This window comes from Zasmidium cellare, assembly GCF_010093935.1.
Source record: "Zasmidium cellare ATCC 36951 unplaced genomic scaffold M409scaffold_7, whole genome shotgun sequence".
NCBI classification, from domain to species: domain Eukaryota; kingdom Fungi; phylum Ascomycota; class Dothideomycetes; order Mycosphaerellales; family Mycosphaerellaceae; genus Zasmidium; species Zasmidium cellare.
In genome coordinates this window covers 1-26472 of record NW_022986951.1, presented here as the reverse complement: position 1 = coordinate 26472, position 26472 = coordinate 1, and the positions used below count along the sequence as shown (strand labels likewise).

The 26472-nt window shown below is 51.8% G+C and overlaps 12 protein-coding genes across 12 annotated transcripts; 4 read left to right on the top strand and 8 right to left on the bottom strand.

The window, feature by feature from the left end:
- Positions 1-159: 159 nt before the first annotated feature.
- On the bottom strand, positions 160-2185 carry M409DRAFT_35904 (uncharacterized protein; the record flags this gene model as incomplete). The annotated part of the gene is made up of 5 exons (XM_033810468.1): positions 160-345; positions 395-787; positions 900-1334; positions 1381-1905; positions 1958-2185. 5 exons carry the CDS (start codon positions 2183-2185, stop codon positions 160-162), a joined length of 1767 nt encoding a protein of 588 aa, XP_033671214.1.
- Positions 2186-4491: 2306 nt separating this feature from the next.
- Positions 4492-5460, bottom strand: M409DRAFT_19146 (uncharacterized protein; the record flags this gene model as incomplete). Its single annotated transcript, XM_033804806.1, has 2 exons — positions 4492-4883; positions 5163-5460. The coding sequence occupies 2 exons, from the start codon at positions 5458-5460 to the stop codon at positions 4492-4494; spliced, it is 690 nt and encodes a 229-aa protein (XP_033671213.1).
- A 239-nt stretch (positions 5461-5699) lies between these two features.
- On the top strand, positions 5700-6574 carry M409DRAFT_19145 (uncharacterized protein; the record flags this gene model as incomplete). Its single annotated transcript, XM_033804805.1, has 2 exons — positions 5700-6108; positions 6159-6574. 2 exons carry the CDS (start codon positions 5700-5702, stop codon positions 6572-6574), a joined length of 825 nt encoding a protein of 274 aa, XP_033671212.1.
- A 514-nt stretch (positions 6575-7088) lies between these two features.
- On the top strand, positions 7089-7892 carry M409DRAFT_64106 (uncharacterized protein; the record flags this gene model as incomplete). Its single annotated transcript, XM_033815920.1, has 1 exon — positions 7089-7892. The coding sequence occupies one exon, from the start codon at positions 7089-7091 to the stop codon at positions 7890-7892; it is 804 nt and encodes a 267-aa protein (XP_033671211.1).
- A 217-nt stretch (positions 7893-8109) lies between these two features.
- Positions 8110-10308, bottom strand: M409DRAFT_64105 (uncharacterized protein; the record flags this gene model as incomplete). Its single annotated transcript, XM_033815919.1, has 1 exon — positions 8110-10308. The coding sequence occupies one exon, from the start codon at positions 10306-10308 to the stop codon at positions 8110-8112; it is 2199 nt and encodes a 732-aa protein (XP_033671210.1).
- A 2541-nt stretch (positions 10309-12849) lies between these two features.
- M409DRAFT_19142 (uncharacterized protein) lies at positions 12850-13427 on the bottom strand (the record flags this gene model as incomplete). Its single annotated transcript, XM_033804804.1, has 2 exons — positions 12850-13300; positions 13357-13427. 2 exons carry the CDS (start codon positions 13425-13427, stop codon positions 12850-12852), a joined length of 522 nt encoding a protein of 173 aa, XP_033671209.1.
- Positions 13428-14274: 847 nt separating this feature from the next.
- M409DRAFT_51378 (uncharacterized protein) lies at positions 14275-15870 on the bottom strand (the record flags this gene model as incomplete). Its single annotated transcript, XM_033811787.1, has 1 exon — positions 14275-15870. The coding sequence occupies one exon, from the start codon at positions 15868-15870 to the stop codon at positions 14275-14277; it is 1596 nt and encodes a 531-aa protein (XP_033671208.1).
- A 696-nt stretch (positions 15871-16566) lies between these two features.
- M409DRAFT_64103 (uncharacterized protein) lies at positions 16567-17715 on the bottom strand (the record flags this gene model as incomplete). The annotated part of the gene is made up of 1 exon (XM_033815918.1): positions 16567-17715. The coding sequence occupies one exon, from the start codon at positions 17713-17715 to the stop codon at positions 16567-16569; it is 1149 nt and encodes a 382-aa protein (XP_033671207.1).
- A 564-nt stretch (positions 17716-18279) lies between these two features.
- M409DRAFT_64101 (uncharacterized protein) lies at positions 18280-20334 on the bottom strand (the record flags this gene model as incomplete). Its single annotated transcript, XM_033815917.1, has 3 exons — positions 18280-18471; positions 18526-19878; positions 20323-20334. The coding sequence occupies 3 exons, from the start codon at positions 20332-20334 to the stop codon at positions 18280-18282; spliced, it is 1557 nt and encodes a 518-aa protein (XP_033671206.1).
- A 373-nt stretch (positions 20335-20707) lies between these two features.
- Positions 20708-21664, top strand: M409DRAFT_19138 (uncharacterized protein; the record flags this gene model as incomplete). The annotated part of the gene is made up of 3 exons (XM_033804803.1): positions 20708-21035; positions 21089-21433; positions 21483-21664. The coding sequence occupies 3 exons, from the start codon at positions 20708-20710 to the stop codon at positions 21662-21664; spliced, it is 855 nt and encodes a 284-aa protein (XP_033671205.1).
- Positions 21665-22328: 664 nt separating this feature from the next.
- On the top strand, positions 22329-23185 carry M409DRAFT_19137 (uncharacterized protein; the record flags this gene model as incomplete). Its single annotated transcript, XM_033804802.1, has 3 exons — positions 22329-22416; positions 22472-22581; positions 22634-23185. The coding sequence occupies 3 exons, from the start codon at positions 22329-22331 to the stop codon at positions 23183-23185; spliced, it is 750 nt and encodes a 249-aa protein (XP_033671204.1).
- Positions 23186-23497: 312 nt separating this feature from the next.
- M409DRAFT_64099 (uncharacterized protein) lies at positions 23498-24459 on the bottom strand (the record flags this gene model as incomplete). The annotated part of the gene is made up of 3 exons (XM_033815916.1): positions 23498-24150; positions 24207-24297; positions 24358-24459. 3 exons carry the CDS (start codon positions 24457-24459, stop codon positions 23498-23500), a joined length of 846 nt encoding a protein of 281 aa, XP_033671203.1.
- Positions 24460-26472: the final 2013 nt, after the last annotated feature.

The following is a 26472-nucleotide window of genomic DNA, read 5'->3' as shown; positions in this document are numbered from 1 at the left end:
GATTCGCGCTTTGCTCTGACAACTCGATCTGCCACAACGGAGATTGCTTTCAGACTACGAACACCCAAAGCTCAGCTCTACAATCGGATTCATATCGATCAAATGCTGCACCGTGAAACTTCTGCGTGGCGAGTGGCAGCAGCGTCCCCGTCGATATATTCACCAACTAGACGCATGCCAATCTACATTCCAGCACTTCCATAGATCATCTCGACCTTGGTCACTACCAACTCCATGCCAGACCTGGAAGTGATTGCGTGGGTCATACTTCCTCTTAACCCTCACCAGCCTCGCATAGTTCTCGCCCCAGAACGCACGCTGATGATCAGGCTCGTAGACGTCGGCCTTAGTACACATCAGCTTGGGCAACCTTCACCCGTGACAAGTTACTCACCTCATTCTGATAAGCAGCCCCATCCGGCACCGCATCCCTCAAAACTTGCATTGCGTCAAATACATTCCTCGTCACAGCCTTCCCATCAACTCCAACACTTTCGTCCCACCGCTGACCGAGGTACACATGCCAAAGGCTATCATACCACACCGGCGTCACGCTTGTCTTGCTCCCAGTGTGCCTCTTCGATGGCGAGTTTGCAAAGATGTGGAACTGCGCGGATGTACCGACTTCCAAGTTCTTTCTCATTGCGTCGTGTGTTGCTTTCGCTACAGTGGCACTTCGTTCAGCTGAATTGAAGTATGAGGTCGGAATGAGGCGTGAGGAGACCGTGGAGGCGTATCCTGCTGGATACGGGTTTGGCAGTACAGTGTTCAGAAAGGGGAGGAATGACTGTCGAGACGTTAGCAAAGGTCGGCAAAGCGTGTCAGTATCGTACAGGGCACGAAAGGTAGCCTGGCTTCGACAATGTTCCTTCCCTTCCGTCCGCATCTGCTTTCTGTACGCTGGGCAGAGTTCGAACAAATTCCGTGAAAGGCCTGGCGACTTCACGTACGATCAGCAGCGACCAGGATGTAAATACTTCAGACATACTTCTCTGCACCAAGTCCATATCCGTTGTCGCACCAATCACCCCAAACACTGTCGCAGGACCTTGAGACAAGATCGTCCCTCCCAAACCATGCTCGCCCATGGGTCCGGTTATGTTGGCGAAGCTTTCGAACAGTCTCAACCCGTCATTGCCTTGCAAGTCCACACCGATACTCGTTGCAAAGACGGCACTGATAGGCTGTATAGGATGTGCTTTGTATGTCACGGACACCGTCACTCCAAATGTGCCTCCTCCTCCGCCTCTCACGGCCCAGAAGAGATCAGGCTCGGCACATTCGCTGATTGTTCGAAGCTTCCCGTCAATGGTGACGATGTCCATCTCAAGGAGCTTCTCAGATCAGCATCAATATATGTTGGGAGCATCCTCGACTCACATTGTCCACACCAAGCCCTAGCTTGGGAGTCAGAAACCCATGCCCACCGCCCAAAAGCCAACCTCCTGCAGCGCCGACGTTTTGTAGGTCACCACCTACGAGAGTCATTTTCTCCTTTTCTGCGAACGCATATGCTTCTTTCCAATGTACGCCGGCGCCAAGACGGACAGCGTCTTGCGTTTGGCCGCTTCCACATCCTTTAGGAGTGAAGCGTCTTTCCCGAGAGATACTCCTCAAGCCAGCCGTCCATATCGCAAAACCACCCTGACCTGAGCTACGACCTTGATAATCATGACCCGTGTTTTTGACGATGATCCGCAGATTGTGATCGGTGGCGAAGCGAACGGAAGTGCTGATATCAGATGCCGTTTCGGCAGCGACTGCATAGAGCGGAATGTTGCCCTGCTCGCAGGTATGTGTATCGTACGTAAGGTCTGTCGAAGGAAGAGGGCAGGCAGGAGACGCATCAAAAGAGCAGTCCTCCCAATTGCGTTGTTGATAGGTGGATGAGTGAGAGGCACGCCACTGTCATTCGATATTAGCAAAATCTTTCAAAAGGGGCTCGAGGCGCGGGTACTTCGTCATTGAAGAAGTTGGCACGGATATCGTGGCAAGCAGTCTGATTGAACTGATGATCGCTGGTAGAGTAGCACGCTGTAGCGATGGGTCTTTGTGCAATCAACCTGCCGTGAACGGTTCGGTTGAAGGCTTTCAATTGCTCCTGGGACGGAAAGCAATGCCCGCCCAAGCATGTGGCACTTGCTGATGATACTGCACAGAGAGCAGCGCAGAGGAGCTTCAACATCGTTTTGATATACGGGATGAATTGGGTCCCATACTTACTGCAGCCTCTACTATATAATGGAAAGTGTGGGTCAGAGTGTTGGTGATCATATAATCACCAGTGACCCGAATTCAGTGTGCGATGTCAACAACCATAGCCAAGTCGTTGGTGATCAACGTCTACATCAACTTTTCCAACGTCAGCGTTGTAAACCAACAAGCTTGCCCCGGGATATGCAGAGGGTGATGCTGGACGTGTCAATATCCAGCTTAAATTACCCTTGTGCCTGGCGTTGGGGCATCTTTCGAGGAGTTGTGCGATTGTCATCCTCGATTCAGGTATAGTCTATGAAAAGCTGTCATTCATGCTGTCTATGGCTGGAATATGGCAGCTATATCGCAGACTCACGCTGCTGTATTTGCATCCACAAGCTTGGTCTTCCCACCTCGCGCCCACTTAGCGACCTCCGCAGCAGCAATATCTCTCCCTTCACCTCTTCGTTGGCACGCCTCCTTGATCGCAATAGCTCTCTCCGTAGTCTTTGCACTCCCCAATATATGTAACAGTTTAGCACTAAACTGTCTGCCTTCCACCCCTGGCGCCACACCAACGTTGCCAACAAGCCCAATCCCGAGATACCTCGCCCGCTCCGCATACTCGTACGTGTCCCACCAGACTGGTAGAACAAGCTGTGGGACGCCGGCTTTGCAAGCTTCGTAGTAAGAGTTCGCGCCTCCGTGGTGCACTGCGCAGACGAAGTTGCCTGTCTCCAGGAGACTGGACGGTTCCGCGACCAGCCAAGGGAGGATGCGTAATCGCTCTGCTTTCACGAAAGTCTCGAGGAGAGGTTTCATGCGGGTGTCGCTGGACCAGTCGTATTTGAGTTTCCAGAGGACTTGCACATCGTCTCGGGACTCCAACACAGTCTTGATCCCCTTGGCCAGTTCGAATGAGGCTTCTTTGTCAGCTGCGAAGTGTGTTCCGAGGTTGATCAGCACTGTTGGACGTTGTTGTAGCCAGCGTAGCAAGGTTGCGTCGGCATCGGCTACAGGTCTGAGTGGTGGCAGGGTGATGGGTCCTGATATCACAACATTTGGCGGTATTGGGTCAAGACCATCGTAGTCGGCTTCGGGCGTGAATGAAAGAAGATAGCGGCCTTCTTTACGGTATGGTTCTAGTAGAGGGAACGTGTGCTCCAGTTTTGCGTCCTTCCGAGCCTAAGGAGTTGTTAGTACGCATGGACTGGGACTGCTGAGTAGAAAGTCGATACCTTGGCCATCTCCTTCAGATGAGGCCCACGTAGAAGGGTATAGATGAACAGAACAGCCAGCACGATGTTCTTCAACGTCTCAAACAAAGTCAATGGATAGGTGTATCCAGAGGACATACTGGACACGTTGTCAGCAAACCCCTAAATCACAAAGCCATTCACACTCACACAGGCCACTTCCAGAACAACGGCGCCCCGGGGAGAACACCAGCGACCAACTCCTTCGCCGAACTAGGCGAGATGGTGATATAGTCCAACTTCAAGTCCCTCGCCGCATCCTGCGCATGGAAGAAAGCAAGATCAAGAACCAGCGCCGCCGGCTTGACATCCTGAATGATCTTCCGGCAGTGATTCACAATCTCAATATACTCACTCGGCCACCACGCAAACGCAGAGCGCTCGAGATTATTATAACTCGCAGGAGCATTGAAGAACCCCGGCGGATGAGCGTACGGCGATTCTGGATTCTTGCGGTTTTGGCGTGCGGCGAGATCTTCCATTGCGATTCCCGGGATGGAACGGAATTCGATAGGTCTGGCGATGGCTTTGTTGCCCTCGTTGATCTCTTTGATTCGGGATCCTAGCTTTGCGAAGCTGGCGATTGTGATGTGGAAGTCAGCGTCGCGGGCGAGGGATTGGGCCACTGCGAGGACGACGTTGGCTTGTCCGTATTCGGCGTGCACCATGAAGAGGACTGGTAAAGGAGGCGCCATGTCTTCTTGAATTTTTGGTTCGCACGAGCTTTAGTATGTGGTGGTTGAAATTGAAGTGGGTGTTGAGGCGGCTATGGCTGTTGTGGAACCATCGTACGTCTTTGCGGCGGTCGCAGCTCCCATTCCTAAAGGATCATCATGGTGGGGATTGGGGTATCTCGCATTTGCATCTTATTACAGCGCCAGCCCAGAGGACTTGGCAGGGCTGATAGGCCGGAGAGCGAGCTTCAATAAAGATATATGAAGAATAAGCCAGCCTTAGTAAAACTCATCTGGACGTGGAGAGTATGTGTCAGCATCGTCCACCAGCAGATGAGGATGTAGCTATGACTTGCAGCACACCCTCAATCTTTCAATCTGCCCCACTCAGCCTTGACATCAACTCTGCCTCCATCCATGGTCTTCCCTCGATCCCACTCCCTCCCCTCACCCTTCTTGTTCCACCTAACATCGCTGATGTCCTTCTCTCCATCATCTCTCCCACTACCACCCTTCTCCCAATTCGCCACCTCATCATCTGTGAAGCCCGCCGCGCGCAAGCGATCTGGCCCAGATTTCCTCCATTTAGCACGATCTCGCAAAGCCTCCAGCGCCATATCCCAGTCATCGCCGTCTTCGTCCTGTTCCAAGCCCACATCCATTTTGGGGTCGTAGTTTGGGTCAAAACGGGAGTCCATGGCGGAGCTGCTATCTGCGCCTCGTCCTCGGGTCTTGATTTTGGGCGGTGGCTTAGGGCCTATTGCGGTTTCTAGTGGATCCGATTCTGATTCATCGTCATGTGGGGATGAACGGCGTCTATGATGGGAGCCTCTTTCTTTTGATCTTCGTCTGTGGTGAGAGTCTCTGTCTGTCGACCTTCGTCGATGACGAGAATCTCTGTGAGATCTGTGACTGTGTCCTTCTCTCTTTGGTGACCTCGACCGGGACTTTGATCTATGCTTTCGTCCTTCTGCTTCGTGTCGTCGCTCTGTGCCATGCAGCCGTTCTGTGTCTCGCCGGCGTGCCGTATCTCTACCGGTTTCGAGATCCGGCTGCTCCTTCGCTCGACCACTTCGATCCCGCTTCAATCCACGCAGGCGCTCTTTCGATTCCTCCTCCTCTTTCCTTCGAACAGCAGCATTATGACTGTCGGCTTCTTTGACTATATTCCTCAAGAATCTTGTGTTCGGCTTTGGCGCATTGCTTCGCGGTCTCGAGGAGCCCAGCAGCGAGCCCAGCCCGGCTGACAGATAGCGACTTTGATCTTTGCGTTGTGCGTCTCGCCTAAGGACTTCGGCCACGTAGTCGTCTGTGATCGGTTCCTCGAGTGGCATTGTTGTGTTTGTCGAGAGAGCGACAGACTTTCACATGCCGATGACATGGTTGGCAGGGGTTGAGCGGGAGTGGGGGCCGAAACGCGGGGGCGGCGATTGCCACGTGCCGCAAAGTAAACAAATCAACACTGGTTGCTATCAAACTCTTTACCATCACCACAACAGACAAAGACTACCAGAGTGCATCTCGAGCTAAAAAGGGAGAATAATATCACCAGAATCACCTTTGGAAAGTCACCATGGACCCTCAGACGGCCTTGGCGCGTCTCCAAGAACCGGCACTGCACGATCTCTCCATCCTGAGCATATCCGAGCCCATCCTCAATGTCGCGTCGCAGAACCACCGCTCGCCCTCGAAGCGTTACTCCAACGCAGATAAAATCAGCCAGACGCCCGCTTCGCTCGCGGCAGACCTCACGCATTATCAAGAGCTCTTCTCCAAACTGCGATTCTCGTACGTCGAACAGGTGACGAAGGAGCGCTTTCTACGAGCTGTGACGGCCGAGCAGCCAGACTTCGTGACAGCAGCGGAGAATGCGGAGCTGGAGGAGCGACTACGAGGAGAAAAGGCGGCGTTGAAGCAAAAGAAGGAGGAAGTCAGGGAGATCATCAGCGCATTGGAAGAGCAGGGACGGCAACTTGCGAAGAGTGAGTATAGTGCCGAAAATTTTTGTGTGAATTGTGCTGACATTGTAAAGGATACGAGCAGATCCAACTACAAACATCACAGCTTGATGCCCTGCCCGCAGAGATCACGTATCTGGAGACCACAATCGAATCGCTCCGCCAACGTCAAGAGCCCGAAGCCTCGGATCCGGAAATGCGCATGCCCCTACAGCCTACACGAGACCTGCTGAATGATCGTGAACGGGAGCTGCGGAATGTCGAGATGGAGATTGAGAAGCTGACAGCGGCGTTACCAGCCAAGAAGGCTGAAGTCGTGAGATTGCAAGACGAGCTGGCTCCGATCCAGATGCGGAAGATTAAGGCTGTCGAGGAGGCGCAAGAGGCGAAGAGGAGACGAGAGCATGGCGGTACTGCGGACGAATTGGAAGAGGAGGGCAGATGGTTGCGTGGCGTTGAGTCCAGCTTGAAGGCCATGCTGGAGGTTTAATGAGGGCGGACGGTATTCGCCTCGAACCACGAATGTGACGCTACGACTGTACAATACGACCTGAAGATACCCCATGTTGATTGCAACTCGATCATTGCAACGCCAATGAAGCGAAACCGATCCCCTTTCCGAGCTCCACCGGCATTATTATTTAAAGTTCCACACGCGTGTCTCGACCTCATCTTGGACTGGAACGCTACAATACCACCCCAATATTCACGAGCGGAACGTCGATGGCTTGCAATTGCTGACCATTGCAGTCGTGCATTTACGAGCTTCTCCGCAGTTTCTACGCGAGGCACTTGGCTCCAATGATGCCGATGATGCTAGGGCGGACAGGAAGCTCCACCGGCTGTAGCTCGTCTGGCATTGTTCAGCGGCATCTGAACACATCTCTTCCTGTGTTCAGCCGTTTGATGTCGCAGCATCGATACAACTAACCACCCGCATGATCGTCAGTTGAAGGCTTGCTTGCACAGCAATTTAATCCGGGAGCAGACAATCTATTGCAACGATGGCCCCGCCCAGATATGCTACATATCCGTCTCTGGAAGGCAAAGTCGTAGTAATCACTGGCGGCGCAGAAGGCATAGGTGCAGCAGCAGTCCGCATGTTTGCCCACCAAGGCAGCCAAGTCATCGCTTTGGACATCTCCGAACCAAGCTCCACCAAACTCCTCGAGGACATCAAAACCAACGCCTCCCAATCCACCATCATCCCGACCTTCCACCAATGCGACGTCACAGACCTAACCCGCCTGAAAGAGATCGCCGACGACATCATCCGCAATCACGATAACAAAGTCGACATCCTCGTCAACAACGCCGCCTCCTCAGCTGGCAAAGCTCGCGTGGGAACGTTCGAAGTCACAGAGGATAGCTGGGATTTCAACCTAAACGTCAACCTCCGCCACCAATTCTTCCTCACGCAATACCTCGTCCCCGCCATGAAGAACGCCGGCGGGGGCTCCATCATCAACATGGGCTCCATAACCTGGCGGATCCCCGCGACAGGCCTCCCCATCTACACGACCTGCAAATCCGCCATCTTAGGCCTAACCCGCACGCACGCCCGCGAGTTCGGCAAGGACAACATTCGCGTGAATAGCATCATGCCTGGGAGTATCGCTACCGAGAGGCAGATTGCGGAGGTTTTGACGGACGAGTATAAGCAGCAGACGTTGGATGCGCAGGCTTTGAAGAGGGTTCTTACGCCCGATGAAGTGGCGAGGACGATTTTGTTTTTGGCGAGTGATGATGCGGGTGCAATTACGGGGAGTTCGTATGTGGTCGATGGGGGGTGGGTTGGTGATCCGTAGATGATTGGGGAGGTGGGAAGGAAATGAGGGTGCTTGACACTGTTGTGGCAACGATGACTCTAGTGGTCTTTGGTCAATGTCATACGCTTTCACAAGAAATGCTGCAGAGAACGAAACAATCTAAAGTCTATCATGGTATTAATCTATCATATCATCCACCCAAAAGTCTGGGATATCATTCAAATCGTCAATCATTACTTCAAACCCAAGCCCATCCCTACAACTTCTCCATCAAATTCTTCCTAACCGTCCACATCCGTGCCCTCTTCCCATAAATATACATCGGAATCGTCGTCAAACAACACCCCAACTGAATGCCCCCAATCGCCAAAAACACATCCCTGCTCCCCTCATCATCCAACCACGAATTAAAAAACAACGAAAACACCAGCCCATGGAAGGTATTCTTGCTGAAATTCAGCGTCACGAGCGCCTCGCCGGCGTACTGCCGGTACGAGTCCACGGCGAAGGTGATGGAGGTCGTGCTGCCGAGCGAGCAGCCGAAGGAGATGAGGCCGAAGAAGACGGTGGGCACGATCCAGGCGTCGCGGTCTTGCGCCGACCAGCCGTAGCCCATGAGGCCGATGGTCGTGGTGAGGGCGATGGGGATGGCCATGACGAGGCGGAATTCGGGCTCGTAGACGCCGCCATTGCGGCGCGCCATCCAGCGCACGATTAAATCACTCACTTTGCCTGCGACGGCGGTCCCCAGGACGCCGCCGACGAAGGGCGAGATGTAGATCAGCCCGGCCTGCAGCGAGGTGAAGTTGTAGGTGTCGCGGGATTTGTAGATTGTGGTTACGGATTCGGAGATGACGATGAGCCAGCCGATGGAGAGGGAGTAGATTAGGGTGGACCAGAGGATCGAAGGGTAGGCGAAGAGGATGAAGGGCCGGAGGGCGACTTTGAACCAGTTGGAGTGCGAGAGGCGGCCGGAGTAGGGGCGGAGTTGTTGGACGAATGTCTTCGGGGGTGATTGCAGGAAGTGGTGGGTGTAGGCGTTGGTCGGGGGTGGGATGATTTCGCTGTGGCCTGTGGAGGTTTTGGAGATGGGGGATTGGGGCGTTTCTTCAAGGCGGGAGGGTGTCGTGAAGTAGTCAATGGCGATGGGTTCGTGGTTGGTGTCGGGTTGGGATGGAGGAGGAGGCTGGATCTTGATAGCATCTGTGTCGTCCTTCTCCTTTCTCTCGTCGTCTCTCTCGGCGGCCTTCTCGTCCGGGGATTCGTTTTGGAAGTGAGCATGTTTCTCTGTCTTTATCTCGTGGAGAGGACTGGTAATATCGTCCACGGCGCTAGCTTTCCGTGCTTTCCTCTCTAAGGCTGGGCTGGCAGGCTGAGACCTCGATAGGGACTTCCACACGTTATGCACACTTATGGCACTATTCAATCGATTCGGCCGTGGACGATGCGGTCTCGGGGTCCTATCCCAGAACGTCTCTGGCACGAAAAAGAAGAGCAAGACCGCTGCAAAGCCGATAACGATGGCGACCATCCAGAACACCCACCGCCATCCCAGGCTTTGTATGATGGCGGCGCTGACGAGAGGAACCAGATTCTTTCCGCTCAAAAGTAGTAATGTGTACACTCCTAAACGATAGGCTTTTTCATGCAGGAAATAGATCTCCGCAACCGTAGCAGAAGGTAGACATTCGACGCTGCTGACCGCAATTCCTTGGAACACCCTCGCACAGACCAAGCTCGCAAAGTTGGTCGACAGAGCACACCACACCGCGGTGAGAATGAAACAGATAGAGGCCACAAGATAGACCGGCCGTTTCCCGAACAGGATCGCAGTCGGAGAGAGGATCACGCTCCCAACGCCAAGACCCAACATATACAGCCCCGTAGTCAAGGCAACCCGTGGCTCGGTGGTGTGGAAGTCTTCAGCGACGTTGTTGAACCCAGCGGCTAGGATGGGTGTCATGCCGCCGCCGACCATGCAGTAGAAGCCCAGTGACAAGAGCGCCGCATCTCGACGCCAGGTCTTCCAGTTCAAGGGATCGTTGAGCGAGTCGTCCGGCTGAGGTTCTAGGACAATCTGGCCATCTGCGGTGAGCTTTTTGTCGGCGATTGTCGAGCGGCGGCGGATAGAGCTCGTTCTGGAGGGAGGGTATGGCGACGGGAGAGAAGAGGCTGATGTGCGCGCTGGGGCGTTCTGGAGACCTAAAGGCTCGTTGTATTCTGAGACTTTGGAGAGCAGGAGCACAGAGCCTGGGACTTCTTCCGTTTCGTGGTCGTTGAGCATGCCCATGTTCCATTTCGTGGGTCTGCTCTTCTGAGTTGGCTCGGTGTCTGATGTATCTCCGCTGCTGCCATGTTGTCCGCTCCTGCTGTTTCTGTTCCCGAGCATAGTCTTCCAGTCAAACCGTCTCTTTGCGCGTCCGTCTATTGCTGCAGCCTCAGGCTCGGTAGGCATAGCCGCCTCCAACGCCTTCTCTTGATCTATCTCTTGCCCAGGCATCTTGTAATCGCTGTCGTTGCGTCCGTCGGTGATAAAGATATCGGGGAGAGAACACAGCAAAGAAAATAAAGCAGTGAAAGAAGCGCAGCGCAAGATAATAAGCAGAAGCGACAGTATCATGTGCACCTGTCTCTAGTCGGAGGTGACAATATACTTTAATAGTCACCTGCAACCAACGGAAGGATCCCTCTCATCATGGTCCGGCGTGCGTCAGAGGTATGTATCATGCCTTGCGCCGCTATCTTCGCGCCTTGTTGCGACCTGGTCAGCTGCCAGTGTTTTGCGGCGGCGAGGGGTGGGAGATGACCAGACTTGAGGAGGATGCGTGGTTCATCCTCGCGCTCATTGTTGCAATCGCGATACGATACCAGCTTACTCCTGTGCCTCTTGGCGCGGCATCATCATCGAGACCCACATCGAAACGCCTCCGGCTCGTATGCCGGACTTCGTCTTATCAACAACATGGGAAGAAAGAAATATGCTAAGCACGCTCCGAAGTCAGACCTGATATGAGGCCGAAGTGAAGTTGGAGTCCTGCCGATATGACGCGAAAACAACCAGACATGTACAATGTACTCCTTTCCGCCGCCGCACAAGGATTCGCGAGCGACCGAACGCCACGGCACGGCAAAAAGACGAACGAAGCTCATACAGCTGGATGGGCGCTCGAACACTCCTGCATACCCTCGTCGTTCCGCTCAAACTGGAACACATGGCATCGTCAATCCTCTCTCCGATTGCCAGCGCGACCAAGCTCAGAGCAGTACTCCGGATTGCTTGGACAGCTAACAAGCAATGGGGATGGTTCCATTTTCAGTGGAAGAGGGAGGGTAGCCAAGGTCAAATGAGTCTTCCTTCAAAGCTTGGATTACGCCTTCAGCACATTGTCTCAGTCCGCCAACATGGGTCTAAACGGTGAGACGCCAACTCCATGATGAGGATCCGGGGCCAAATGCGGAGGCTGGGGTTCATCGAGTGACCACGTCGCCGCGGCTGTGAGGCATGACGCCGTGCACGGTACAGGTCTGCAGTACATTTCTGTGCGATTGACAGAAGGACACTCCGAATCTTGTTGTTGCTACCAGGTCAGCAAGGCAACCTGAGCGTCCAACAGCATGTCCTTTCCAGCGGGGATTGCTGCTATTTGTCGAATTTTTTCAACAAAGCGACACGATGGCAACACAATATTGCATGTGACATACGGCGACACTGCTGACGTCGCTGGCTGTGTTGGTGTAATGTATCACAGGTGTGCTGATGTCTTGTCACAAGTTCCCGTGAGCATCTTCCAGCGCTTGCTCTCTGTTGGACTTTCGACATGCGCATGGCCCCTTCTACATCTACTGTGTTAGCATGTGACACTGGCGACAGCTAACAAAACCTCAAGAAACCTCATTCAAGATTACTCAAGCATTGTTGAGCGCGTTGGCGCGACACTTGGCGGGCTTTCCTTGTCCCCTCGCTCCTGCAAGCTCTGACTGTTCACCATGAAGACCTACCTGGACTGACAAGTCACCCATTCCCTGCCACTCAACATTTCTGGAGCTGTCGATAGGCCGTGACTCGTCTCAGCGTGGAAGATGGGGCACTATCGACGCCGAAGGCTGAATACGAATATGCTGACAGCAACACGCCAACGATCAACGACACTTTCCTCTATCGACTGTTTACAAAGATCGCCCTCCAAACTCTGGGACGCTTCCACAAATCCGACGGTCTTTGTACCCCTATCTCCAAACACCTCATCGTCAAGACAGGCTTTCGAGTCCGCTTGACAGAAGCAGCAACCATGAAATACCTCTCAGAACATACATCACTCCCCATTCCCAAGGTGTACTGTTCGTTCACGCACAAAGATCAAGCGTGCATCTTAATGGAAAGGATCCAAGGAGACGAGATTTCTGCAGTATGGAACGATCTGTCCGAAGAGAGGCGGCGTAAACTCCTCGCGCATTTAAGAGCCATCATGGACCAGCTGAGAGCATTAAGACCGCTCTTGGGTACTGGAGTGGAGAGCTGCACAGGCAGTAGTCTCTACGACAGTCGAATCCCCCGCTACCCAGAGTTTGGGCCGTTCAACACAATTCAAGACTTTCATACCTGGCTTCGACAGGGGTTTCGCCCGTCGGGAACGCATCAGCGGCTGACAGAAGACGAGTGGGAGGCCATTAAGAAGATGGCGACAATGCAAGATGGATCTTGGCCGGATCCTGTCTTCACCCACGCTGACTTGAATCCGTCCAACGTACTCGTTCGTGCATTACTGGGAGTATATCTCTGCGTGGCATGGAAATTTCCTGAGAAAGACATGGCAGGATGTGCTGGATCAATTCCTGGAGAGCTTTCCTGCCGAGCGAGAAATGGAGACAACTCGGCAAAAATGGTGGGGAGAATGGTAAATGAGGTACGCGCTGTTTACATTGAAAGTGTGAATGCTGACTAGACGGCACATCTCACTTAATATCTGACGGGCTAATATAGAAGTTACCAAGATCGCTACGATATCGTCTCCTTGTTGTCAATCAAATCCCATGTCGGCCTCGGTTTCTCCAAGACGTTGATTCCATCCTCATAACGCCCGTTCGCCGTCTTTTGCGCCACATACTGCCTACCCTTCGCCTCAATCTTGTCCCAATTCAGTTCAGCTGTTCCCACAGCCTTACCGTCTTTCTCCAACATCTCCAACGCACTGGCAATCCACGACCAGCACCTCCAACTCGGATCGCCCTGCACAATGGGCACATTGCGCAGGATCGACACCAGCCGCTCGTAGTCTTCGACTTTGGCGATGAGGATCCGCGCGAGCAATTGCTTGGTCATTTGAACATTGCTGAGATGCGTTTCCTCGTACACCCATCGGCTGGGGCTGTTCTTGACGCGGAAACGCGTGCCGGGCGTCGGATTCGCGCTTTCCTTCTTCGGCCCTACCAGAAAGCTCCAGCGGTATCTGTCCAAAGCTTTCAGCCTGTACGGAAGATTGCGTGTGCAGGGGAGCTTGCGTACTTATTCTTCTCATCGATGTTGGTGCCACAGGGGTGCAGAGCGACATACAAGCGAGGTTTGGAGGAAGGCATGCTGCAATCAAGTACACGAATACCGGAGTTCCAGGGCCCTCAAGAATAGCCAACTATATGTTGACAATGATATGGGATATCGGACTGGAGACCAGCATGCTGCGTCCGCCATCTGTCTGTCCTTCTTATCATCATATTAGGCAGTACAACACAGCCTTGCTTGAAGCGCCTGTACGATAGTATCACGGTGCGAATGTCCAGCAAACAATCGCTTTCATCCAGCATGTCGAGGACAAAGTGGCCAGGGGAAGCAGGAAAAACGACGCCCTTGGGCGTCGATATGACTGGATTTCGACGGATGTCACCTACACCCAAAACTACTGTCCTATGGTGACAGATTCAGGCTGGCCAGCAGGCAGGCGCAGGCTGTTGGTTCCGTTGCATATATACCGTACGTACGTGTTTGCTTGGGGCACCGTCACTTCACTCAGAGATGTTGTGAAGCTCTAAACCCGTGAGACGGGCACCAGATTCCTCACATGCTCTAGATCAAGCATCACCACAAACGTGACATAAAAACTGCGCCTTGTGCTGTGACATCGTTCCAAGTGACGAGCGGCGGAGCAGCCAATGGTGTCTCAGGGTTAAACTGTCATCCCTCCTGTGCAGCAACTGGCGTTCATGACAGGTTACCATCGGGCGTCAGCAACAGTTCTCCAGAAGTCAGTCTCCAACTGAGGCGTACTTCGAAGTCATGATGCCCGGATGAGGTGTCATGTGAGTGAGACTACAATTGCTAAGTGATCTCGACGGTGAATCACTAGAGATATCCTCCAAGCCTGTACATAGATAGCTCTTCATACAGCCGTATCACCCGCTAAGCGACATTCATTGATTACAGCCGCCTTCATACGTGTATTCCGTCCCCTCGAGGAGGCTCAAATACTCGGCTGCTCACGATCAAATCAGCGATGTTCTCTTTTCTTAGTGCTGAATGTAACTCACCAGCCGTCTGCCACTTCTCCTGAAGCAAGCCCAGCACCCGTCTCAAATCATTCAGACATCGCAAACGCTTTTCATCCCCCGACTCCCTGACGTACCATGCAAACGTCCCCGAGGCAGAGTACAGGCAGTACATCACCAGCGGGCTGAGACAACCTCGATTAATGGTGTGGGCTTGTTCTAACTCCATGGCGAAGGAGTGGACTTGATACGCCAGTTCTTTTGATCCGTCTATCGCCAGTTGTTGGAGGTCTAGTCGCAGTCCTCGATTGCCACCACAGGCTTCTACTTCGTCGACTTCCACGCAAGAGTGGACGTCGTACAAGAGCATCAGAGCCGAGTAGCACAGGGCTCTTCCAGCGTAGAAACGATCTGGAGACTCGCTAGCTGATGATTCGTCGTTGATGATCGTACTCAAGGCCTGTGCGGCTTTCGAGATTTGCCATGCCTCCTGAAAATGCAGATCCGCATCTTCAGCGGAAGGATGCTCATTGACATGTTGACAAGCACGGCCGAGTAAATGCGCCGCTTGACAAGTCCTCGCAAAAGGGGCGACAGGAGCGGCTGCAGTCATTGACATCACGAGCAGAGGATTCACAGCCATCTCACCGATATCCCAGCTCTCATCTCCAGCGGGAATGATCTCATCCGAAGGTATCGGAAGCGTTGCCAGCGGCCGAAACCGAAGTCCAAGATGTGTGTAGCGATCGAGTAGAAGCACTGCCCACCACAGCCTCCGTCGTTCCTCGACTTCGATCCACGTATCTGGTTTCGGGAGGAGTTGGGTCGCTTTTCTCTTGTCGTGCCAGCCCATGCTATAGCATAAACGACTGCACATTGCCACAGTGAGGTATGCTGCTGGGAAGATCGCTTGGCTGAGTTCGTGCACGGCGATCAAGATGTTGGCGGCGAGGAATTCGAGAGACAGTTGTCCGTAGCTTTCACAATGTGCCAATGCTGCCTTTACGGCTTGATAGACCTCGTGAGTACTTGACTCCGGCTCGGCGAGGAGCTGCATGGCGTAGAGCATCGCTGTAGTGTCTGCACCATTGATGGGACCATTGTCGACTAGTCTTCTGTCCAGTCGTACTTTCGAGATAATCCCGAACCAGCAATGCGTCGTCTCGAAATGCACCTTGGCAATCTCCCTCGCCTCCGAGACCGTAAGTCCAGGTACATCAGTCCCTACATGCTCCCATTCCAGCGAGTTGCGTAACGTAGGAACAACTCCCCTCGACGCCACCGAATCCAGAAAGAAGGCCGCGGGTAACCCAGGTCTCGGATGCGGCTGTGAGCGACATATAGGCTGCGATGTCACTTGGATATTAGTCTCATCACTCGAACCTGATCGTGGACCTCGCGGTGTTGACTCCGGTGACGGATAGGTGCATGCTCTCCCTACGCGGGAGCACAGAGCACAGGGTGTCTTCCTATCACAGCGTCTTTTGAGACGCCGACAGGCTAGACAGCTGAGATCTGCTCTAGGCGAAGACACTTGCATTGTTGGCCTGGCGGAGGGCGGGCGCGGGCGCGGAGATGAGCGCGGAGGCAGGTACCCCAATAGTCTAGGACGGGGGTTTACTTGTTCAAATGGCCTTTCTCTCGATTTTTCTGTATCTCTGGGCTCGAAATCTGCCCTTCTCAGCTTAGCAGCGGCTGGTTGTTGATGGTTCTGATGCTTTTGTGTAGAGGTGAAGTCCTTGTCCTTGTCAAAACGCGGACTTGGCCGCGGACTTGCGGCCGCTTGGCTCTGGCAAGACGTCGGACGGATTTACAGAACGGCGATATCATATTCAATCGATCAAGGACAACGAAACTTCAAATGCATTGTGTCCAGTTACTTCTTTCTCACATGAACTGCTCGAGGGCAATGTCAATGCCTGGACCTTCTTTCCGCCTTGAATCAACATACCAGTATCCTTGACCACCCCCTGCCCAAGCCACGACTGTACATGTTCAGTGGCAGTCGTTGTACCTTTTATCTACCTCCCACAATGTCTTCCCCACCGCATTAATAGTGGCAATGCCATCCGTCTCAGCCCAAGGAGCAGAGAGCGAGAATATTCCTCAAGAGAATGAATCGATTGAGCTTTTCCAGAAGACGTCACTGGCCATGAAGTCTATGTCCAAGTCGCACGACGGTATATTCAAGAGCAACACAGAAAGCTCATCGTAAACCAAACTCTCAATCATCCCCTCAGTAAGGCCTCTGCTTCGGCGGCCCCCCAATCCTCGCCGCCATCTGATACTGCTGATTATCCCTCTCCGTCAGTCCCAGATGATACGGCTGTTCGCCCCTGAAATTGAACAAGAAGCTCATGGGAAACAGCGGATCGAACGGGCTCGCCTCATGAATCGACTTGACATCCTCGTCGGTCAATCGAATGTCCAGCGTGGCGGACATGGCTGTGACATGCTCGACCGTCTGCACGCCTACGAGTGGCACGACGTATGGCGATTGGGAGATGAGGTAGGCCAGGGCGACGGCTTGGAGGGTGGTGTTCTTGGCGGTGGCGAGTTTCTCGAGGGCGTTGCTGACGCGGATGTTTTTCTCGGTGATGTTCGCCTGTCGTCCTGAAGCATTACCGTCTTCTTTCAGCTTCTCCCGCTGCTCCGCGGAAAGTAGTTGTCCTCCGCCCAGCGCGGCCCAGGGCATGATCGCCATCCCCTGATCTTGACACATGGGAATGATCTCTGCCTCCATGTCCCGGAAAGCGGCGTTCCATTTGCCTTGGTAGACGCTGAAGGGTGTGAGGCCGTTGGCTTTGGCGAAGGCATTCGCTTTGACGACGACCCAGGCTGGTGTGTCGGAGATTCCCAGATACAGAACCTGTCTCGCCAACACGAGAGCGTGCAGATGTTTCATGACTTCCTCCACGCTCGTACCAAAGTCCCACCAGTGGACGAAAAGAATGTCAATATAATCAGTCCTCAACTTCTTCAGACTATCTCTCACAGAAATATGCATACTCTTCGCCGAGTTGCCGGTATAATTCGATTGGAACGGCAGTCTCTCACGATCATAGAACTTGTATCCAGCAGTGTACTTCGTCGCAATGACCATCTGATCACGAACATCCCGTTCGTGCATCCAGTCTCCGATACGTCGTTCTGAGTCCTCGGAGTTGTACACGTTCGACGTGTCGATGAAGTTGCCGCCTTCTTCAAAGTAGGCGTCGAGGAGTTTGAAGGCTTCTTCATTTTTGCCGAAGACGGATGACCAGGAGTCGCCGATGCTGATTCCTCCCAGGGCTAGAGGGGACACTTTGACAGCTGCTGTTGAAGACAAGATCTGGTGTAGTCCTAGCCGGGTTTTGGGTGGAGATGATGGGCCGAAGAACGACATGTCTGTATCTCTGCGATGGTGTGGAGAGTATAGTACTTTGGGCTTTATTGACTTGATCGTTGGATTGGAAGCCAGTGAGGAGATCGACAACTATTTGTGTGTTCGGCAGTTGAGTCCTCACGAGCGGACAGGCCGCGCCCTCCGCGTCACATGCCGCGCGTGAAGGATCGAACATAGCTGAGAGACATGGGACCGGATAACAAAACCTGGCTTTGGGCATGCTGTTGTCGAGCGAATATCAGTCGCTTTGTGCAGTGGCAAGGAAGCGCTTGCTAACAAACGGAAGTGCTCGAGGCTGAATGCTGGGATCTGGGATCTGGTGATCGGATTTAAGGCGTTCACCCGAAACGATTCGCATTGGCGATGATATGGTTATGCATGCTTGATCAGCATCTTCTGTGGTATCTGCCCTTGGTATCCCACTCAAAGTGGAATATTCATGCTCGTTACGTCTAAGCCATCTAAGCAGCTTGGAGTACAATCAGCAGCGCAGTGCTTGTAAAAAGCCGGAGAGATGGCAGTCCAATATGTTCCACTTTGAGCGGAACGAGAAGGGTATGGAAATCACGCCCTTTTGCGTACAACGACCTTGAACGCATCAGGCATTGGCTTCACAAACCAGTAGTTGTAGGTGAACAGCTCATTGGCCGGGTTGGCCAGCTCAAAGTCGTAGTTGGAAACGATCATAGGCACGACTTTCGAGATCTCAAGGTATGAGATATGTCGCCCAATGCAGGTCCTGCTGCCATTTCCGAACTTTCACGAGAGCGTCAGCCGTCTGATGTAAGAGGGTAGTAAAGTGGAACTTACAGGCATGTAATTGCTCTCCAGCAGCTTCAAATGTTCGGGATCCTTCTCCGCTTCGATCCATCTATCAGGCCTGAACTTGAGAGCATCCGGACCCCAGACATCTTTGTTGTAATGCGCGGTCCACATGTTAATGCCGATCTCACTACCCTCAGGGAAGTATCTTCCCATGATTTCAGCGCCGCCTTTCGGTACAACTCGCCACATTGGTAAGCCAGCTGCACCACACACTCTTAGGCCTTCCTTGATGCATGCTTGTAGGTAAGGCAGGTTCTGGCTTTCTTTGAAAGAGATGTAGTCCTTGGACATCTTCCCGTCCTCAATTGCTTGGTCAATCTCCTTCCTAAGCTTGGCCAGTGATTCCGGATACGACGTGAGATGCCATAGGATCCCACTAAGAGCCGTTGACGTAGTGTCACTGCCGGCAATGATGTTCGAAAGACCCATCATGAAAACGTTGTATCTAGTCATACCCTTCTCTGGGTCATGTTCCGCGTCCAAGGCTAGATCCAGAAAGTCACGAGTCTTGTCTTCAGAGTCCGCGGCGAGAGGCTTCTCTCCGTTCTCGACCGACTTGCGTTGTGCCTCACGCTCTTCCATGCGTTTGCTAACGAACTTCATGATGTAATTGCGGCCAGCGGCTCCAGAACCTGGTAGCTTCTCTGCAATTTTGTACATATATGGATGAGCCCACGCATACACACCAGCCAAGGTAGAGTATAAGGCCATGGAGTTCAGTGAGGCCATGCAATTCGCGATATCCTTTCCTTCATCGAGGAACCCGAACCGGCTGCCATACGTGATACAGCCGATGACATCGAAAGCGTAGCACTGAAGCCAATGGTGCATGTTGACGGTGATTCCAGTGTTTGCCATCTCGTCCAGCCTCCTCTGAAAGACGGCCTGTACGTCATCTGAAAACTTCTCATAATGCAGTAGACTTGACAGTGAGTACATGGACTGGAACTTTCTCCTCGTCTCAGCATGTCGCTTCATGTCACGATCTGGGAACATGGTCCATCTGTCCGGACTGGGGTGCCTCCAGCCATCATACCAATCGCTCTTGGGCATCTTTGAAGAGATACCATACACACTCTTTTCGGGCGAGGTGATCGAGTACAGATTCGGTCCCAAGCGGACAACAGGAGCATAGTGCTCTCCAGGTTTGGCATGCTTGCGGTGGAGTAAGATGTTCTCCAGGTGTGCCTGGCCTTTCCAGATGCTATTGAAATACCACAATCGCGTGAAGCGAGCGGCAATTGGGCCGGGGACGTCGCGTAGAGGGTAATTCCATTCCGAGTAGAGCACGTAAACGACGCGAGCCAGGAAGGCCAGCCCCAACCCAGAGATGATGAACTGCAACAGCATGGTCAAACGAGCGTCTCTGGCGGTGTGGATGTTTCGAAGGACTCAGCCCAGAGCAGATACTTGAAGATGATAAAGGCTGAATCTGGAGGTCGTGTTATACTTAAGCAGAGGAATGAGGCCCTATCCGAAGCTGATGTTGTGTAACGATCCCGAATGACAAGCCGTAAGCAGCTTCCGAGTGGCTGGAAAGGCGGGGACGGAGCTGGCTCACCTCGAGGTCCATCCAGATTGCCAGAGCATCTTCGCTGGCCCTAAGTGATCACTTTTGGAGATAGAATGTGGTTAGGACAGGTAGGACACAATGCCTCCGTTCTGCAGTTTTCGCACTTGGTCACTGGCTGTCGTTGCTCCACATCACACTGTGGATGAGCTGCACAAGGCTCGCCCTCTCCGCCGGACTGACTATCGGGTTCGAAAGTCGCTGGCAACCACATTCATGATCATGGTACGGTGGGCAAGACAAAGTAGTTGTGCGAGATTATGTTCCTGGGATCGGTCCCTAGAGAGGCAGATGTAGAGCAATTGTCACGATCTCGAAGCTGCTGCAGTATTTCTGGTTTCGAACGGAGTCGAGCATATTGCATGATACCATTGATGTTCAGTCGTGTGTGCAGTCAAAGCTGATATGATGTCTGTGAAGGAGTAGACAGAAAGGAGGTGATGGACCAGGATGGGGTGGACGACGTCCGGCTGAAATTTCAACCGCCCCACTAAATTTTGGCTAAGCCTTTCATGGGTCTTTGCGACTTCACCAGAACTTGCAGAAGGTCATCTCGACTCAAGACAACATCACAGCCTCATCTCACCGATGCCAATGATGGCAGACTCCGACGACGACCAAGTTGGCATTCCTTTGATCGAAGATCTGTCCGATTGGTCCCCGCCCGCCGCGAAGAAATCTTCAAAAAGAAAAAGAGAAGGAAATGAAGAGGAAGGGCTAGCGGACAAGAAAGCAGCGAAGAAGAAGAAGAGGACGAAGAAGAAGCCGCAAGATGTTGAAGATGAGGCACTGGATACCAAACTGGGGATCAATCATGCCATCGCACACATGGACAGCCGCTTGATGGCGGACCACATTGCTCAGAGGACTCGACGATTTCAGCCAGATTTGAGTCTGGTGGAGGCTGAGGATATTCATATTTCTGGTCCGTATGATACAATCTTGTGAGAGAGCGTGTCCCTCTGACTTCTACTGCAGACAAAGCAATCGCCGACACCACCTCCTTCGACAAACAACGGACCAACGACAACCTCCCAGCATTCCTCGAGAAGTTCGCGCCGTCGAGAATAAAGAAGAAGGGCGCCAAGCTATCAGATGCGCCGAAAGAGGCAGGCTCTCCACATACACTTGTCGTCGCAGGCGCGGGACTTCGTGCTGCAGACTTGGCTCGGGCTCTTCGCAAATTCCAGACCAAGGAGTCGATGGTAGCGAAGCTGTTCGCCAAGCACATCAAGCTGAAAGAAGCGGCTGAGATGACGAAAAAGACGAGAATGGGAATCGGTGTGGGTACGCCGCAACGGTTGATCGACCTGCTGGAGGATGGTAAGTTGCCGGTACCAGAGTTCTTGGGTCATCAGCTGACTTCTTCCAGGCGCATTGTCCACAAAACACCTCGAGCGAATTGTGATGGATGCTTCTCACATTGACCAGAAGAAGCGTGGTGTTCTGGACATGAAAGAGTTGCAGGTGCCACTCGTGCAGCTGCTGAACAAGGCGGAGTTGAAGGAGCGCTATGGATCAGGCGAGGGGAGGGTAGAGTTGCTCTTCTTTTAAGTGATACCCATCTCGCACAGCAAAAAGCCATTGTTTTTGAACCTGGGCACCTCTCCTGTTCGTTCAATCGACGCTCCCACTCCGCGAGCATATTAAATCTTCTCGCCCAACGCTTGGAAGACAGTGCTGCTTTTCCCTAACTCATTCCTTCGCTTTTCAACTATAGCACAGGGATACTCGGCCGGTGCCCATCTTCACTATTCTTCCAGTTCTACACCCGCAAGTTCGCTAACACAAGACCTGCTTCTTGCCTCGTCTCGCCGGTTCGTTCCACTAGGTCAACGTCGCCGCCATCCAGCTTCCAACATTCAATATCGACTGAATCACCCACGCTGAGGCTTCCCACCCTTCGCCAACCAGCAAATATGTATTCCACTTCGCGTGAAGGTGGTGTCTGGCAGCTGGGAATATGTGAAACAGATCAACTTCAAACTTCACTCGTTCCTTCCTTGCTTGGAATCTGTAGTGACCGGCCCGCGCTCGCTTAAAACGCACGTACCACCGCGACATATTTCAAGCCGCTCCTCAAGTCCTCCTCCTCCGCAGTCCTTCGACATCCGCTCACTCGGTCACACTTTCGCACGCTATCCACCGCTTTTACGCCTACCCAACATCCTCTACCTTCTCCTCACCACATCCGCACACTTTCATCACCACACTCGCAATGGCGGGTCTCATCGCCGCGAAGGTCGCATCTCTCGCGCTGCTCTTCGCAGCTCCGATCGTCCAGGCTTCTCTGCCTGACGCTCGCTGTAAGTCGCACATCACCTCACATTCAACCTCGAATCTCCACTGACTTCCTCATAGCCTGCGCCTCGTGCTGGGAGACCGCCACCAACCAGGCCGTCACCCCGATCTGCATCGGCATGAACGAGAATGACGCCGCCGCTTGTCTCTGCGAGCAGCACAACCGTCAGGTATGACACCCGACCTGCGAGACTTAAGCCTTCGACTGACACTCACACCCAGACTTTCAACATTTGCAACACTCATTGCAAGGCCTTTCCTCAGAAGATGCCCAAGAACGTCTGCCGCAAGGTCGCTGCTCGTGCCGACGATGGCACCACCAAGCGCGACGCTCAAGGCGAGTCCATCATCCCGTGGCAGGAAGAGGACGATGACGACGACAAGCACAAGAAGCGTCAGTGCGTCGGATTCCTCCCAGGCCTCCCGTGCCACAAGCCCCATTCGTCAACCACGACAACCTCTGCTCTGACTACTTCGACCCCCGACAGCCAGCCCGAGAAGCGTCAATGTCATCCAATGCCAGGCGGTCCCTGCGATAAGCCGAACTCCTCGACGACCACTCCACAGCCTGCACCATCCCCCGACAACAAGGTCAAGAAGTCTCCGCCGGGCCCTGACTGCGTTCCTTTCCCAGGCGCTGCCTGCGATAAGCCGAACTCCTCGACGACCACTTCTAAGCCTGCAGCAACCCCTGACAACAAGGCCGAGAAGCGTCAGCCTGACAGATGCAATCTGATGCCAGGTGGTCCCTGCAACACGAATGCTGATCAGTAGAGTGCATGTACACTCTCACAGCTATCAGGGTGTAGGTTCACCTTCATGATGAATGTTTGATGCTTTGGGATGAATGGCGAGAAGCGACTTTCTGGCTGTTGCCATGTCGGCTCTGAGATACCCACAAATGCAATGCAATGATTAAATCAATGGTTGAATGCGTTTTTCATTTCCATCTTCATTTTCGTCCGTAATCTCTCTCGGCTTGTCTTTGATGCATCATCCTTCAAGTACACCGCCTGCTTGGTAATCTCAAAACCCAAGGAGAAACAAGTGGCTTCTTAACCTTGAGTCTCTCCGTCGAATAACGATTCAGTCAACCTTCGTCGCCTCCTCAGCCGTCTCCCTCAATCCCTCCGCGGTGGTCACCCCCTTGTCCAAATCCGCCGCAAACAACGCCGCCCCACAAGTATTCGTAAAAGCCGCAAAGATGCCCAACACAGGCACCATCTCCAACAACACCGCCGGGACACCAAACCCGGTGTACGCACCCTTCCGCTCCTCGACAAAGCGCTGCTGCTGCGGCTTCGACATGCCCTTCAGCTGGAAATACCGTGCGTGCGCATGCGGTCCGTAGCGACGTCCCTGCAGGATGACGAACATGACCGTTCCCACAACGGGGATGAAGTTGAGCGGGAGGTACATGAGATACCGCACGATAGCCTTGGGCGTGAACTTCGCAAAGGGCTTGCCCGCCAGAGCGCCCAGGCGTTGGAAGGCGTCGCCCATGGCAGAGGACTTGACGGTGCGTTCTTTGGCGACGAGCGCCGTGTGGCCCTTGGCAACGAGCGTTGCGTCGAAGGTGTCGATGAGGGCGTCTTCGATTAGGAGCGTTTTGGAGAGGACCATGGTTAGGGTGCTGGATTCGGAGAGGACGAGGAGGATTGTTGTCAATGCGGCGATGGGGCCGGAGGTGAAGACTAGGATTGCGAGTTGGGGGAGGTAGGTAAAGGCAAACATGAAAGCTGGGGGATGGGGTGTTAGTGGAATTGATATGGGAACGGTGGCGAGGGGAACCTACTGGTTACGCCGGCGCCGAGGGTGAGGGTTGGGATGAGGCGGGTGAAGAGCGGTTTGCGGAGTTCGCGGTGGGAGAGGAGGTAAAAGATGCCCTAGAACACAACATTAGCTGTCATAGTTGGTGTTGAAGAAGTAGTGATCTTCCGACTTGCCTTGATGGGATAGACATATGCTCCCGACCTCACGCCCTCAGAGGCGACCTTCTTGATTTGCTCGACTTCGTGCTTTGCCGTCTCTTTGAGTTGGTCGGCCATGATGGGCGAAGTCTGGCGTCTTGATCTGGAAAGCAGGAGAACGGTGATTGTTTTCTGAAGGAATAAGGCAGCTTTAGGTTTTGAACAGCAATTGCAGTTCAAGTTTGTTGACATGTGACAGAGCGATGACATCACATTCGCACTAGTCCCGAAACGGATGCTGCGACTGCATGTTGTTGTGCCTGGGGATCACGTGAGTGCCAAGAAGGCCACATCTTCTGAATTCACAGTCCTTGTAGATACCTGCTCCCGTAATTAATTATCTATGAAGGCCTAATAACCGCTACATAACAGGTTATAAGCCCGGCGCTTAAGATTAATTTAACTATACTTATTTGATTATCTCTAATTAAGAATCTATAGTACCCTTGTCCTTATATCTACCTAATCTACCTTGTTCTACTATAGAGACCTAAATAAGCGAGAAATCTATTAAGTATATCCTTAAGAAGGGAGCCTCCTTTTAAGCATAGAGAGACATACTTAAGGCTACTCTTATTAATAAGGATTATATAGTATATATCTTTAAAGATATCCTATAGTTAGTATATAAGCTAAAACTAGAAGCCCTAGAACTATTACTCCTAATTACTGTCCCTATTAGAGAACAAGTAGCCGAAAGAGCAAGGACTTAAGCACTAAACATAACTACTAAAAATAAATACTAGGAGAGGCTACTAGAGTAGTACAAGAAAGACAGGATTACCTATAGTATTATTAGCTCAAGATTAGATAATAATATTAGACTAGACTTTAAAGTAATAAGGAAAACAGTAAAGGAACTGTATAAGACTGTAGCTTTAATATATAAGCCTATTATTACAGTAGATATCTATAATACAATTAAGGCCTTATATACTATAAGACTAATTAAGGGGAACACCCTAGTATTCTATAAAGTATTTTAGAAGAATTTGTAAAAGTATAAAACTGCTACTAAGCAGTACTGTGCTGCATATTTATACTTACCTCTTGATATTTAACTCCCTAATATATATATTAACCTTATCTTCTAAGGAGGAATAAAATACTTAGAATAGATAAGAATATAGAGGCAGGCCTATAGGCCTAAGAACTATACCTTAGAATAATTAATTTCTAGCCTAAGAGCTAAGAGGGCTCTACTATCTTAACCCGGACTTAGAAGGCCTACTAGAGTAGTAGGAGTAAGTAATAAAACTTATAAAGAGTATAGGAAGGGTAAATATAGCCCTAAGAACTGCTAGATAGCTTACCCTAAGAAAGCCCTAGAGTAGTAGGTAGCTAAGAATAGGCAAGATACCTAGAAAAAGAATAAGAAATCTAATAAGAACAGTAATAAGGACAGATCCTCTAAGAGTAGAGGGAGATCTAGCTACAAGAAGAGCGCTACTATAGCGCTTTAAGATAACAACTCTAATCTAGAGATAATTAGTAAAAGTGAGGATTCTAGCATATCTAGTATAGTAGTTACTACAGCTAGTACTAGGCAGAAAGGCCTTACATCTAATAGTATTATATTTAATTCTAGAACTTCGTATTATTTCTTTAATAAGAAATTATAGTTTAAGAGCATAGAGCGCTTAAAAGCGCCTATAAACTTCTCTTAAGCAGTTAGAAAGTTAAGCTATATATATAAGGGTACTGTTAAACTTCACCTTACTACTAAGAAAGGAGTTAGTACTATAATCAAACTTACAGGTGCGCTATACTTACTATACTTATACTGTAATCTAGTGTCTAAGGGCAGGCTTAAGCGCAAAGCTAATATTACCTAGTACTAGTATTCTGTAGATCTTATTAAGGATAGCAAGATAATTAGTTAAGTTACTTAAATCCTAGATGTAGATATCCTTTAGGGAGTCTAATTCCTAGCCCCTAATAAACAGACCTTAAGATCTGTACAGTACATTATAGCTCTAGCTATTACTAATCCTACAGCTATAACTAGACTTTAGTATAGGAGGCTTAGCTATATTAGAGGGAAAATCCTTAACCTAACTAAGTAATATACTTAGGGTATAGAGAATATTA